We start from the raw sequence: 15,469 nt of genomic DNA, 5'->3' as shown, positions 1-15,469 counted from the left end.
CATCTTTGTTAGAAAATGCCGCGCCTTTCAAATGTAGAACGTCTACGGGCTATAGGTAGGCTCTATGCTGGTCAGTCTGTGGTCACTGTTGCAAGAGCCTTTAATTGTTCACGCCAGACAATAATTAATCTTAGAATGAGACGTGTGACGTCACTCCAGGAAGATCAAGCAATACGATTACGTCATCTTAGAAACAGATTTGTCACTGCAACCTCCACAAGAAGAGAGATGTTTGGTGGACGGGTAACTGCACACACTGTTCGAAATCGCTTGCAGGCTGCTGGTCTTCGAGCTCGGAGGCCCTATAATGGACCAATATTGACACCTCTTCATCGCCGTAACCGACTTGTGTGGGCCACAAGACACATAAGATTTACTCAAAGACAGTGGAATTCGGTTGTCTTTAGTGACGAATCTCGATTCACTTTGAGATTTGCCTATGGCAGGGTCCGAGTGTACCGCAGACGAGGTGAACGTTACGCTCAAGTATGCGTCAGAGAGAGAAGTTGACCGATTTGGTGGCGGCAGCGTCATGGTTTGGGGTTCTTTTTGTGCACATGGACGTTCTCCTCTTGTTGTTGTCCAAGGGAACTTAAATGCTCTCCAGTACAGGGATCAGATTTTGCAACCTGTTCTTCTTCTGTTTATGCAGAGACATGGGCCTGGACTAACGTTTCAACAAGACAATGCTCGACCCCATACAGCAATTGCTACCCAGAATTTTTTAAGAAATGCCGGTGTCCAAGTCCTGGATTGGCCGTCGCTTAGCCCCGACCTTAATCCTATTGAACACATCTGAGACGAACTGGGTCGACGTGTTCGTCAGCAAGTGAATCCACCACTGGCGTTGCAGGACCTTCAACATGCTCTTGCTGAGCAGTGGCGACGTCTTCCTCGGGTAGTGTTTACTAATGTTCTGAGATCCATGAGAAGACGTTGTGTGGCAGTACGAGACGCTAGCGGAGGCCACAACGGTTACTAAACACTTTATTCCGATTGTTCTCCAAGTCTGTGAATTTCATTTTGGGCGGTACTGTGACATCACGAACGTTATCAATGTCAAGGACTTTCGGCGAGACGTATTCTTGCTGTCTGTTGATGTCAAGGTCGTCTGTCCACAACATAACACTAAAATAGTTGCCGTAAACCAAATATTAAAAATCTTGTCCCAAAAACCTCGAGTGTCAAGTTTTTAATTTGGCTGAGTATATATAGTAGGTACGCAGTAGGTGGAAATATTACAACACGCATGCCCGTCTTCATTAACCTAGCTGGGTCAATTTCAAAATGGAAGCATGGGAAATAAGAGATGAACTTACTAGTAAAGCTATGGCGAGAGAAGGAGAGAAATGGGGTTTAACGTCCACTCGACACAAGCTAGGTCACTTCGGGACTAACACAGGGTTCAATTTTATTTCAACAATTCGCTTGCACCAATTGGAGTTTAGCAGTGGGAGAAAATCGGCGAACCTACTCCTTGTCGCGTACAACCGGGGAATGGAAACCAGTATAGCTATAACCACAACCAGCAGGTTAATATACTCTAATTTCAATAATATATCTACCATATATATTATACCGGGGAGCCAGGGTGTCAGTGGTGCAGGACTGAGGGCCTGACAAGGACAACTGTATAGTCGTTCGGAAGGGACAAAAAACCGAGGTCCCGTGTATACAATGGGTTGCACGTAAAAGATCCCCTGGCGGTTGGAATTCGATATAAGTGTAGGCCATAGTGCCGCTGCCCGGGCAAAATTTCCCTCATAGCACATTGTATGGCGTATGCCCGTCTTCATTAGCCAAGTGGGAACAGAACAGTAGGACGTAAAACACTATTTCATTTCTATATATCTATATCTTACCAGTGTCGAGTGGACGTTAAACCCCATTTCTCTCTCTATATATATATATCTTACCATCTATGGATACAATCAACAATACTATATACTCTAGTGTCAAGAATATATTCACAAATCCAATTTCTTTATCTCTTCCCTCTTGTCTAAATAAAATACAGTACCGTGTCATAAAGGTGATCGATGAACATAAAACACCAAAACTTGTGGTTGGAGATGCTTCTGGTGCGTTGGCATATGCAAGGCACCTACAAGAAATATCACAGAATTAAACTTACTCGATAACTAAGTGGTCTGAATTGAAGGCATAATATTATGGACAGGTTGATTTAATTAAGTTATTTACATCTGAAGGAGTAGTATATAGAAGATGGGTAAAAACTCTAAAAATAAAAAGTTCTTGTATATCTAAAAGTCACTTTAAAACACAGTTTTAAAATCGCTGTCGTGAGAAGAGAGGGTTTATCATCTTCTTACGTTGTCATAATGAAAATAAGTTAAAACAGGAGGTCTAGCTGTTTGATGCCATTGAAGCGGATTGAAAAAAAAAACCTGTGAGATAAAGAATCGCAGTAAAAACCATAGAGTTCTATAATCGATTAGTGTATTTATTGGCTGGTGATCCGAGTTCTACTTTCGATTAGTTTATTTATAGGTTGGTGATCAAAGTTCTACTTTCGATTAGTTTATTTATAGCTTTGTAATCAAAGTTCTACTTTCGATTAGTTTATTTATGGCTTTGTAATCAAAGTTCTTCAGCCCATTAGTTTATTTGTTGCGGATCAGAGTTCTACAAGGACTTTTTTATTTTGTGTTTTTACTAATTTTCAACCCTTTAAGTGTAAATAATTTAATTAAATCAACCAGTCCATAATATCATATTTATTGGACGTTAAATCTGTAATAAACAACAACAACAAGTTCTACCGTATATTGTTTTATTTATAGGTCGGGGCGTGTTACTCTAGAGGTCAGTGTACTGGCCCGGAGATTGAGTCAACTGGCGTGGTTTCGATTCCCCGGTAGTACGTGACAAGGAGTAGGGTTGCCTGTCCAACCTCGTGTGTTTTCTCCATGGTCCTCCGGTTTCCTCCCACTGCTAAAGTGAATTATTGAAATAAAACTGAACCATGTGTTAATCCCGAAGTGACCTAGTTTGTGTCGAGTGGACGTTAAACCCCATTTCTCTCTCTCTATATATATATATATAAATAAACAGCCTTCAGTGGAATTTCAATGGCATGCACGGAAAAGAACCGTTGGCAAAAGGATTACGCTATCTCGAATGTCGCACGTAACCATGGAAATACAGATTACAATATTCTTGCCTCATAATAAGTATAGTGGGAGGTTGTGTCAGGGTCAAACAAGCAGCTTTTGACCATATGACATCAGACACTGATTAATCAATCAACGTTAATATTTTTAGTGGACTACCCAAAGTTCCATGCACAGCACGCCAAGGACTCGCCGTAACGGAGGGTTTCATTGGCTAATCCCTCACATCAACCAGAACGCGGGTTATTATATAACAACTCGTCCAGATCCTAGTGTAGTAAAGACAAGTAAACCGAAATTTTGAACTATAAAAAACGAAACGAAATAGGATCTTTGTTGTAATCAGATTGTAAGAAATGTATACAGAAACAGGACTTACCTACTTCGAAAAGTCACCGGTAAAAAGGTTCTTTCAATAAACCCTATCTCGTCTTTTAACATCTTGAGTACTGTGCTTATGAAATAAAAACTATAAATAAATAGGATTGAGGTGTCAGATTTAATAATAAATTATTGTATAACGTATATACACATATAGGCGTTGTTTTTGTTATTTCGTTAGTATTTATATAAAGAGAGAGAAAGAAATGCGGTTTAACGTCCACTCGACTCAAACTAGGTCATTTTGGGACTAACACATGGTTCAATTTTTATTTGAATAATTCGCTTCCGCATAGGGGTCTTTAGCAGTGGGAGGAAACCGGAGGATCCGGAGAAAACCCACGAGGTTGAACAGGCGACCCTACTCCTTGTTACGTACAACCGGCGAATTAGTTTTTATATAAGTATAACATTAAAAGTACACTGACAGGGCTTGCGGTTATATTGAATACAACGGTCCCTGGACTCATAGGCGTACGGGGAAATTTTTGACTGGGGGGGGGGGGGGGGCGGTGGTGGTTGGTGCCCCAAAAATGTAGTTAGGTTCTTAGTATATTACATAATAATCATAATATCTCTTTTACGATGAATAAGTTCTTAATTTCTAAATCATCAATAAAAGAGAACTAAATTTTATTTACTTGTAATATACACAACTAAAAACAGTTGTTTATGTAACTGTAATTCGTGGCTTACTGTACTCCAAACAATAGAGGGTTCGAGTCTTAAGATTTCTATTTAATTGCCTAACTATAGACACTCTGAATTTAAATTCGCTGTTAAATTGGACGCATTCAAGAACACAATATTTTTTTAAACAACTTTTACAAAGTACAATTGTGTGCCCAAATTTTCCCAGCATTTGGTGCCCAAAATGGGGGGGGGGGCGCCCGCCCCCCAGACCCCCCAGCTGGTACGCCTATGCCTGGACTTTTACACTCTCATAACTTCCCGTGTCTGTCTCGTCAGCAGATTTTATATTCGGTTGTTGTGTGTCACGTCAACAGGTTTTCTATCAGGTTGTTGTGTGTGATGCAGTTCTCCCGAACGTGCTACTTATATTGACTCAAAACAAAAATGTTTAACTAACAAAATCAATATTTTCCTTTCGATGTTCTTATCAACAGCGTATGGAGCCTACATTTTATATATTTGATGTTCTTATCATCAACGTATGTACATATTATACCCTGTCCCCTATAGTCTAGTACAAGTGCAACTAGTTGAAAAGGTTTAACATGAATAGACTAAGTCTTGCATGGTAGCATGTCTTTAACATGGATAGATTACAATCTTATATGGGTGCAGTTATTTATTTAGTTTGTAGATATTGTTACGTGACACTGAGTAGAGATAAATTTTATCAATAGCCTGCATAGAAAACGAATGAGAGATGTGTATATACAACTGGTGTTAGTTTTTGCTTTGGTTTACATAGAAGTTACATCTCATATCAACCTGCCATGATAGATTGATATATTCGGTTCATATTAACCGCCGATGACGCTATATCAACCTGTCACGACGTCATCTTAGGTTGATGTATTCGGTTCATATCAATCGCTGATGACGTTGACGGTCGAAATAATACAAAGAGCACGGAAATCAATTTTTATTCGAGCAATTATCCAATCATGGTTGACTTTTAATGGAAGAGTCCATTAAACATGCATTATGCAAGAGCAAAATCTGCTTATTACAAGTCTTTCTTTAGGCCTGAAATGTTATCTAAATTATCAATTAGGCATTCATTAACTTATCCAGACCAGACCATAATAAACTCTCGATGTCAAGGCTAGCCTTCGATGTTGGCTGGATTAGATTCCTATATGCCGCTTAACGGCCATAGATAATTAAATAAAAACAGTGGATAATCGAGACTATGCTGTTTATATTAATGATTTTAGTAATGATGTCCGAGACTATGCGAAAATTTCACCCGCTTCGTTCTCGGCTCATAGTGGATCAATTTGACTGAAAATTTCAGCAAATTACTTTTACACTATCTAGTTTTTAACTATTATAGCGAGTACTGCCATCTCTTTATCTTATCTCCCATAATGTATCTTTAAATTTAAGGGTGATTAGACCTATGACGTTGTATATGTCCCTCGGACTGATAACATATGATATAATTAATATAACAGTACTGCAGCACAAGCGAGGAGCCTAAAATGGTTTGGGATCAGTATCTAATACTTGTAGAACAAGAGAGTTTTGCGCGTAGGGGTCATTCACAGTGGGAGGAAACCGGGGGACCCGGGGAAACCCACGAGGTTGGGCAGGCGACCCTACTCCTTGTCACGTACAACCAGGCAATCGAAACCACGCCAGTTGACTCAATGATTTACCTTTTGATAGAGCGCGCACGTGTTAACAATTCGGCCACCCCTTTAAACCTATATATATATATATATATATAAATACATATTAATAATTAAATCAGAGGTCGATATCAAATATTTGTTCAAATGATTTTATATAATATGCACATAGAAGAACACACCCTCGGCATTTAAAGCGTTGAAGTGGTTCACAAGATTTATCGTATAATAAAATATAAAATATTTATTCTGTAATATATCAGTGTTCAGATGACAGTCATTTAGAGTAATCATGCCGGGAGATTATCGAGCGGGGATATTTTGATTTTGTTTTCTTAATTAAATGTTAAAGATAAAGAGCTAGCCATTCTTGTTATAATAGTTACAAAATAGATATTGCAAAATGAGTATCTTGAAAATTACATTCCAATTATTCTATTGTCAGCGAATATATTAGCCTTGGAAGGTTTGATAAGATGTGTGCATTAATTGCAACCACCGTACTGGTCGTTCGAAGCTAAGCCTCTCTTCGCCATTTTCAAATTAAATCAAAATATGGCTGAACCGTTCTAATCTACTTAACATCGGGGATATCCGATGGCATCGAGAATTGATTATGGTCGTGTCATGTTAATAAATGTCTAATTAATAGTTTATATAACATTTCAGACCTAAAGAAAGACGTGCAATAGGCAAATTTAACTCTTGCATAATGTAATAAACAATCGACGTACATATTAACGTGGGTGAAATCGTGATAAAGTTGATATACTTCAGCCAAATGTAAACCACGTACCGTGACTTTAATATAAAAATACATACCCCACAGTAGTCCTTCCCATTATTGTCAACCTTTATGAGAAACAGTAAACTGATATCTTTACCAACAAAAGATAATTGTCTAGCGTCAATTCAACAAACCGCGTCATTTTTTATACCAGTATACGGTATACTATTTTTATTTCGATAACAAAACGTGTCAAGAAAACTAAGGCAAGGTTTACATATGTTTTTATGTCTGACTCTTCGGGATACATGCTTCTACACTGCTACCATGTATCCGCCATATTGTTTTAAATTTGAGGGTGATACGTGAAATATTTCTTTCCGCGGCAGAGTCATTTTATAAGGATCTTATGAAAACATATGAATGCAATTAGTAATAGCTTTTCTGATGACCTATAATTTGGGAAATTTTCCTTTTGTTGCCTGACAGTGTGGGCATATAAAAACCAGATATCACTAATTCATATTTACACCACTTGTTTAAATCGGGTTGGAATATCTCCTCGACTCCACAAGGACTGTCTCTATCTTCTTCTTATCGATCTTTTACAAACAAAAAGAAGAAAAGAGATAGCACCGGGCGTTCAATATTCTAAATACAATTTTCGGCAGAATTAAAGCTCTATTTGTGTCAATAAATTTAGATGTAGAGACCACTCGCCTTAGAAAAGACGCCCTGTGATATTATTAGAACAGACTGGACAAAACAAAAGCAGATAAATCAAGTCCTAACATATCGGAATTTGATGCGCTTTTCGTTGGATCATCTAAAATTTAGTATCTTTACTTAACAGGTTTTCAGAGGTTCAAAGACACGATATGAAATTTACAGTAGACAAATACCGTTCACAAGGCAATTTGTTCCGTGTGTTCACATACCAGACAACATGAAGCATCCTAGCTTTAGAGACCACTAGAGATCACTTGGCCATCAAGCACACCACGTGGACGTATAAAAACAAGATCATTTCTATACACTTGTAGTAACCCTGTTGTAATCTTTCTCGACCCCAGGACTGTCTTTATCATAGTCGAACTTTTACAATTAAAAGTTAAAGGTGCAATATTCCAGTCTAAGATCAAATATATGTTCAGATAGTCAATATAAAAATTATCTTAAATGATCCATAGGTTATTTTAAACATAGCCTACATTATGCAAGAGTTAAATCTGCCAATTGCACGTCTTTCTTTAGTTACTTATGTTAGTATAAATTTGCTCAGTTTTTAAGATACACCAGTTAAGCTTATGCGAGAAGGACTTTCTCTATCTCTAGTACTTTAGATCTAAATCAAGTTCAAACTATGTTATAGTGAGTCATTTGCACACGTTCTTATAATTTCGTATAATTCATTCTGCACACAGAGAGCCATCTACTTCATACTTTGAGAACAGACCTCTGTCCTAAATGGTCGCCATATCCAAAAATTACTATATTGTAGCATACACACAAAGACTAAATACACCTATTCAATTCCATTAAATGGAAGCAGAATAAATAATTAACAAAATTCTCGAAGTATATTAAAAGTTTTCGACTAGCTTAGTGTCTGTTCTCAAGCGGAGCTAGTTGTAGACAGACAGCCTAAGTTTAGTATGGTTAGAATCTTGTGCACGTTCTGGCCAGATGACCATATTAATATAAATATTTCTGTTACTGGCAGTGTCTGGCTCATTAGCCCTCTCAAACCAGACAGATGATACACCGGCGTACGCCTTAACCAATAAATACAACGTCGTTCAATTTATTTCAATGTTAGATATATATCTAGCGCGCACTGCTCAGTTACCCAGATATGGACTAACGCTAATATCTATTTTGAATTTTTATCCCTTACGGTGCTCCGTACATTTAAACATAGGAACAAATTTAACGCATAATTACCTGTCAATTTAACATTCAGGCAAGGAGGAAAAAAGACAGGGGTGTGTATAAAGAGGTGTCAGAATGAAATGAAGTCTATTGGTCGAACTCGTTCGGTATTTGCATTAAAATTAACCAAATTGCACCCAGCTCGATTTAATTCATAACATAAGTCTATTTATCGAACTTTTTTTGGTATTTGCATTCAAATTCATTCAATTGCATCCAGCTCGATTTAATTCATAACATAATCAAAGTTTGACAAAGATTGGTGCCAAATTCATTGTCACGCATGAATAAATCATATATTCCTTGGTGGTCACGATGGCTAAGTGGGTAAGACGCTGGCCCACTATCCTGGAGTTCGGGTGTTCGATCCCTGCATTGGCCGAAAAAGTTCATCCAGATTTTCCGGCGTGGTTTTCCCTGGTCAGTGATCCGGGATGGAGGGCCTGACAAGGACAGCTGTCTAGTCGTTCGGATGGGACGAAAAACCGAGGTCCCGTGTACACATTGGTGTGCACGTAAAAGATCTCCTGACAGTTGGAATTCGATATAAGAGTAGGCCGTAGTGCCGCTGTCCAGGCAAAATTTCCCACATAGCACACTGTATGGCGTATGCCCGTCTTCATTAGCCCAGTTCGGAGCAGAACAGTAGGACGTTAAACCCCATTTCAATTAATTTCATTTCATATATCCCAACATAACATACCACGTGACTGAAGGGAATTCCCCACACAATTGAATCCGCATGTTTGTAGCGGAACGGACCAAGGTAAAGTCAAATCTACAATATACCAAAGCTTAGTTGTTTTCTGGTATTATTCAACTACAATAGGCATTTTGGTGTGGGGTTGGGATGCCGATGCACCCTGCAAGAGCCGTATGCACCTCGAGCAACTTGGGTGGGGGGAGGTAACCTCCACGAGCAATTTTTTTTAATATTGGCTACGCCACTGGCATCGTCTATCCTATCGAGAGGTTCGTTGAATCGAATACATAATAATGTCAGCAGAGTACACTTAGCACACATTCTCCAACAGACGTTCAGGGGTCCTGGGGCGTTGCATAGCCCAAACGACATCATATTAAGTTGTTGTAATCCGTCCTAAAAGTGGTTCTATGTTTGTCATTTTCACCCATTTTTCAACCTGCCATTATCCATTGTTGATAGCCACTCCTGAATGAATCGGGGACGTAGGTAGGCGTTGTTTACGGTACTTTGTAGGTGTCGTGTACGGTAATTCATTTTAAATTGAGTCTCCTAATTGTTTCATAACCTTCAGTGATAATGCAGAAAGCTTTAATCTGGCTATATTATCGATAACGTAAGCTATATATAGAGATGTCCGACTTATATCATATAGGTTGATGTAATCCGTCCTGAAAGCGGTTCTATGTTTGTCATGTGCACATGTGCACCTGTCATTATTTTATTCACTCTGGACAATGAGTCAAATGTGTCATTAATGCGACAAAATGCGTAGGCCTTGTTTGCGGTAATTTGTAGGTGTCGTTTATGGTAATTCGTTTTAAATTGAGTTCCCTGATTGTTTCATAACTCTCAGTGATTTACATAGAACCGTGGTAGAATTGTAATGAATAGATGCATTGTTGTAAACAACAATAACATTTTTTAATTTGTTTTATTTATATATTTAAATATTGTAGATTAGAAAATATTAAAATATTACTGTATTAGACCTACCGTGAACATAACAATAAACAAACAATGTATCTTTACACTATTATATATGTACAATGATTTTAGGAAACTACTATATTAATCATACATGTATATACATTTACTAATCTGTTACTATGGAGATTGTTTGTAAGGGGGAGGGGTGTTGTCAATAGGTTGACAACAGTGTACTTAAATATATAAAAGCAACTTTTGTGACGCACTTTTTAGACATAGTTTCGAATCCGTACACAAGACCCAATGCTCGTATTTTGGATTACAATTGTTTGTGTTTGGGCAATTACGGATTCATAGGCGTTATCATATTATCCACAGAACAGAAATCATGCTTGTGTTTTCTCGAATGGAACCTATACATCATTTTGGGCTTCAGCCGCGTTGTCGTAAACAGCTTTCTCCGTGTCTTCAAAAGGAACATATAAATCATTTTCTATTATTTCCATTTCAGATATAGAAACGTTTTCTTTTGTCCGGCTTTCCATGTCGGGTGTAGCAACGTTTTGCTTTGTCCCGTAGTCGGATGCATTATCATATACACTACTTGTCATAGGTTTTGAAACCTCAACAACATTCTCCATGATTTCCATATCTCCTAATGGTCGATGTTGTAGTATATTATTATTGCTTGTAGACACGACAGCACCAGTGTCATCTGGATTGTTATATGCTTCGTATGGTATGTACAGTTCATTCTCTAGTATTTCCATATCTCCTGATGGTCTTTGTTGTGGTATATTATTGGTTGCACACGCCACAGCACCAGTGTCATCTAGATTGTTATATGCTTCGTAAGGTATGTACAGTTCGTTCTCGAGTATTTCCATATCTCTTGATGGTCGGTTTTGTGGTATATTATTGGTTGCACACGCCACGGCGCCAGTGTCATCTAGATTGTTAGATGCTTCGTAAGGTATGTACAGTTCATTCTCGAGTATTTCCATATCTCTTGATGGTCGGTGTTGTGGTATATTATTGCTTGTAGACTCCACAGCACTGGTGTCATCTGGATTTTGATATGCCTCGAATGGTATGTACAGTTCGTTCTCTAGTATTTCCATATCTCCAGATGGTCGATGTTGTGGCATATTATTGGTTGTAGAAGCTGCAGTAGCAGTGTCATCTGGATTGTTTGGTGCCTCGTAGGGTATATAGAGTTCGTTCTCTAGTATTTCCATATCTGACACACCAGTTGCATTGCTCTTTGTTGCTTGATTAGGTGGATTCATTTCAGTCACATTAAACCTTCTTCCGGTCTTATTCACAACGGCATATTCTGGTGTATGACCTGCTGTCATGTTCGATGAATTGATATTAATATTATCATGTTTAACATCCTCATCCTGGCTATTCAAACTTTCTAGTACGAAGTAATTTGGAGTAGTATTGTTAACAGTATTGTTAATATGCACGTGGACATTCTGTTGTAAAACATTAGCTTTCCTTCTTCGTACTCTGAAATAGATATTCATACAATTATTTACAATAGAATTTGAAGGATTTAAAATATTAATATTAATCCGTTTGTAAACATTTTGTAATTTTCTGCTACATAAATGTCTCTTCCTGATTCATCGTTTAATTCTAACTTACACGATGACAATAGATAACAATACATAGCATTTTGCGAAACATTTTAGTAAATCTACTGAAAGCAATAAACGCATCCAATATTGACACCTATTTAATATCCCGTCAGTATGTTTTGCGGGAGATATTTTAAAAATGTATCTCACCTTAATAAAACACAGACAGTTACTAGTATGAATATCAACACCAGTCCACCAACAACACAACCAACTATCAACAATAAATCTGAATAGAAGAACAATTCCAAGTATCACAAATACATCCAAATGAAAAAAACATTATGGGGAAGTTCAACCAATTGATTCAACACGGTCAAATACATTTTATCAAATTACGAAGCATACTATTTTAAAATCCGCAATTTTAAACTAAACAGTACTAATTCAAAGGATGAAAACCCCTCACAATCAACAACCAATATACAACGCTCTGGAAACCTTGAAAGCAACAGCTATCAAAATTCACAATAAATTAGAATAAATAGTAAACCTCCGTTAATGTTACTATACTGGCTTGTGAAATTAATAAATCAGTTATTATTGGAGGGGGGGGGGTAGTATACGGGCTGTAAATTGAGCCATGTTTCTTATTGTTAAGTATTTGTTTAGATTAAGAAACGGTTTCGGGCGAATTATTGGGCCCAGTTTAACTTTATTTTTCAAAAGCGATTTTGCAGTTTTCTATATTGCAAGCAGTAATGCGACGATTATCAAATATAGTGGTTGTCATCTTACTTTCAATTCATCAGTTTTCTTTTCTGGGTTGTGTCAGTTAACTTGACAGAGTAAAAATAGCAATAGCCATGTTGGTCACATGGCCGATATCGTTAGTAAAATTGAATGTTATTGGTGATAAAAGGGACTCTGAGTTTTCAATCATTTGGACATAAGATAAGCCTTCTTTAATTTTGTTATATCCAGTTAACCGTACCGTTGTTTGTTGGTTTTGCTGCTGCAATATCTGTTGGACTGGTTGCTGTTCTTGATGTTGAACCAGGTGATATTTCAGATGAAATGCTGGGATCTGCTGTAGTGTTTGAATCAGTGTTATTTGAAGTACTGGGATAGGTTGTAATGCTGGAATCTGTGTTATTTGCTGTAGAGTTATGGATGGTTACACTGGTAGAAAAATCATTCTCTGTAGAATATGAACCTGTACTAGTAGAACTATCTGGTGACAGAGGACTGGATGAGGAAATAATTGGTGTGATGGTTCTTTGTGAAACATCTGTAGAATTTATATTACAAGAACCTGTCAACGATATACCTAAAACGAAGTTGAAAAGAATCAACTTGCATCCATCTACACAACACATGAATCGCTTATATACTTTTACTTTATGGTATACCTGTGAAGGGTGTTAGACGATATCAGATGCAACGTCTAACGTTTCTATCTAGTCACTTTTATGTATAGGATATTAACCTACCCGGGGTGGATATATCAATCCGAGGGAGAGAAGGTTTATATCCGACATATACAACGTCATAGTTTTAATCACCCTTAAATTAAATGGACTCTTCTATTAAAAGTCAACAATGATTGGATAATTGCTCGCTAGTTTCCGCCAAATAACGAAAATTACCGAATTAATCACGTGGATGCATTGTTTATACTGTCGCCATTTTGGGGTGTACATAGGTGCAATTGAATTGAAAGCAAAAACAAAATGGTTAGTAATATGTTATCAGACGAATAATCAATTCTTTTTAGACAACAGATTGACGGTGGAATAGATGTGAATGCAAATTCCGATGAGGATCTACTGCTAGTCAAAGGCTGAAGAAAATTTGGATTATGCGATGACAGGTTGATATGAGATATAACTGCTATGCACATCAAAGGAAAAACTACCGTCAGTTGTATATACCTTAAGATGCATTACACAGCTGAACCCAAAAAACAAACAAGGACTTGCTGTTTCTTTGCGAATTACTTGTTTGTAGTTGTTAGGCATAACATTTGATAACGAGGTTTCAATATTTACCTTGTATTTCAATCCATAGTTTTAGACCATTTATTTGTTGATGAGTAAATATAATATCAGCTGTTGATATTCTTCTTGTTGTTTGTAGTCTGTGATTGTGTAAAGTAGATTGAGAGTTTTCTCTACTTGTTTTATTATAAGTTATATCACCATATTGTATAAATAAATTAGATCTTACTCCTTTACTAACAGTTCTTAATACAAGATCTAATATAGTTATAGATGTTATGTTTGTGCCACGTATATCACATTTACAAGTTGGTTCATCTGATTTAAGGCCACTCGTTGCTGTTGGATAATTTGGTGAAAATAGAAATATTCTGACTGGATCTTCTTTTAAAATAAATTTGCTTTGACACATATCCTGACCATTTTCTCCTGTAATAGAAAACATCATATACTGAGGAGTACAATTTCATCATTCGTAACTTTCTAGGTGCTTCTAGATGACATACTGAGAGCAAATAATTTATCATGGACATATTCATCAGTTTGATTATGATATAAGCTATCTATTTCCAGAAGTTGCTAAATTGGCCAAGTTTTTGATACGAGCCACCAGCGTATCATCTGAGTGGGTGTGTGTCGCGGTAGGTTACGGTCCTGCTAATCATCGACAATTTCATTTTGTATCTTGATCCTTGTTTCCTCATTGGTGAGAATAGAATGGTTGGTGGAGACATGCATAGACTTCTACAAGCCGCATACTTTCCTCAATTTACATTCAATTCATTTTTTATGTGAGTCACGCGACTTATTTATTTGTCACATGTTTATTTTGTGTATATTTTGATCAAACATATCTTTCCTTGTCGATCATTTGTTTTTTTGCAACACTGCGAGCTCTTCTGACAAAACAAGTCGCTCTTGTCGGTTCTTAGTAGGACCCGCGGGTTTATTTATGACAGATAATAGAAACAGGCTAAAACCAGGCAATGTACGAATGTTACACGTCTTTCTAAATATCGTATTAAAGATGGTTGAGAATTAATACATATTAATTATATGTTCTGGTTTCTCGTATTTTTATAGCAACTATTCGAATATTTGCTTGATATTTACCGACTATTCGAGTAGTGATTTAGTTCGAAAGCAGAACACTAATAAGCGCACAAAGTCAGTGTCTAAATATACACAGCAAAAAAAGTTAACCACCCCCCTGATTTTTCACACAGGGATGAACTTCATGGGAGTATGGTATGAAACTGAGAAAAAGAAGATAAGCAAAACAAATTTTAAATAAAAGAACAATCATTTGGTCATTTGGAAGTGAAGTTTTGTAACGGCATGTCAAGCTAGGCGGAGGACTGGGAAGTTCTAACTAGCTTAGTTTTCAAAAGTCGTTGTAACTCACCGCTGTGGAAAGTTTTAATATTTATTTCTCGAGAAATAACCCTAATGTATTGTAAACAAAACTGCCACACTCCAATTTATGTGCCAGAAACGTTTTAAACCAATAATCTAAACGACAGCATTTTTTGTCCTCGCAATAATAAAAGTAGTGAGACGGCGAGCTTTCAGCCAATGAAAATCTAGTAAATAGCGAATAACAGTAAATACACGTGACCTTAAGGAGAATTTAATAGATCAATGTCGTTGTTTTGCTATAATATAATTAGTTCGATTTTTTTTAGCCAAACTCGTTGTAAATCATATTTCTAATGAAAAGAAAGTGCGCACTATTAATACTGGTATTTACCG

General features: G+C 37.1%; 1 protein-coding gene across 1 annotated transcript; it reads right to left on the bottom strand.

Moving 5' to 3' along the window:
- Nucleotides 1–10,244: 10,244 nt before the first annotated feature.
- On the bottom strand, nucleotides 10,245–13,004 carry LOC126829926 (uncharacterized). Its single transcript, XM_050560102.2, has 3 exons — nucleotides 12,712–13,004; nucleotides 11,928–12,006; nucleotides 10,245–11,646 (listed from the first exon to the last, which is right to left on the bottom strand). Exon 3 carries the CDS (start codon nucleotides 11,487–11,489, stop codon nucleotides 10,545–10,547), a length of 945 nt encoding a protein of 314 aa, XP_050416059.1. The 5' UTR covers nucleotides 11,490–11,646; nucleotides 11,928–12,006; nucleotides 12,712–13,004; the 3' UTR covers nucleotides 10,245–10,544.
- Nucleotides 13,005–15,469: the final 2,465 nt, after the last annotated feature.

The sequence above is a fragment of the Patella vulgata genome, chromosome 8, assembly GCF_932274485.2.
Source record: "Patella vulgata chromosome 8, xgPatVulg1.2, whole genome shotgun sequence".
NCBI lineage: Eukaryota > Metazoa > Mollusca > Gastropoda > Patellidae > Patella > Patella vulgata.
Note: the sequence above shows the minus strand (reverse complement) of the source record. Positions and strands in the feature narration are given on the sequence as shown.

Coding starts and splice junctions, on each gene's coding strand:
- LOC126829926 (XM_050560102.2), bottom strand. CDS start 11,489: ATGACAGCAGGTCATACACCAGAATATGCCGTTGTGAATAAGACCGGA.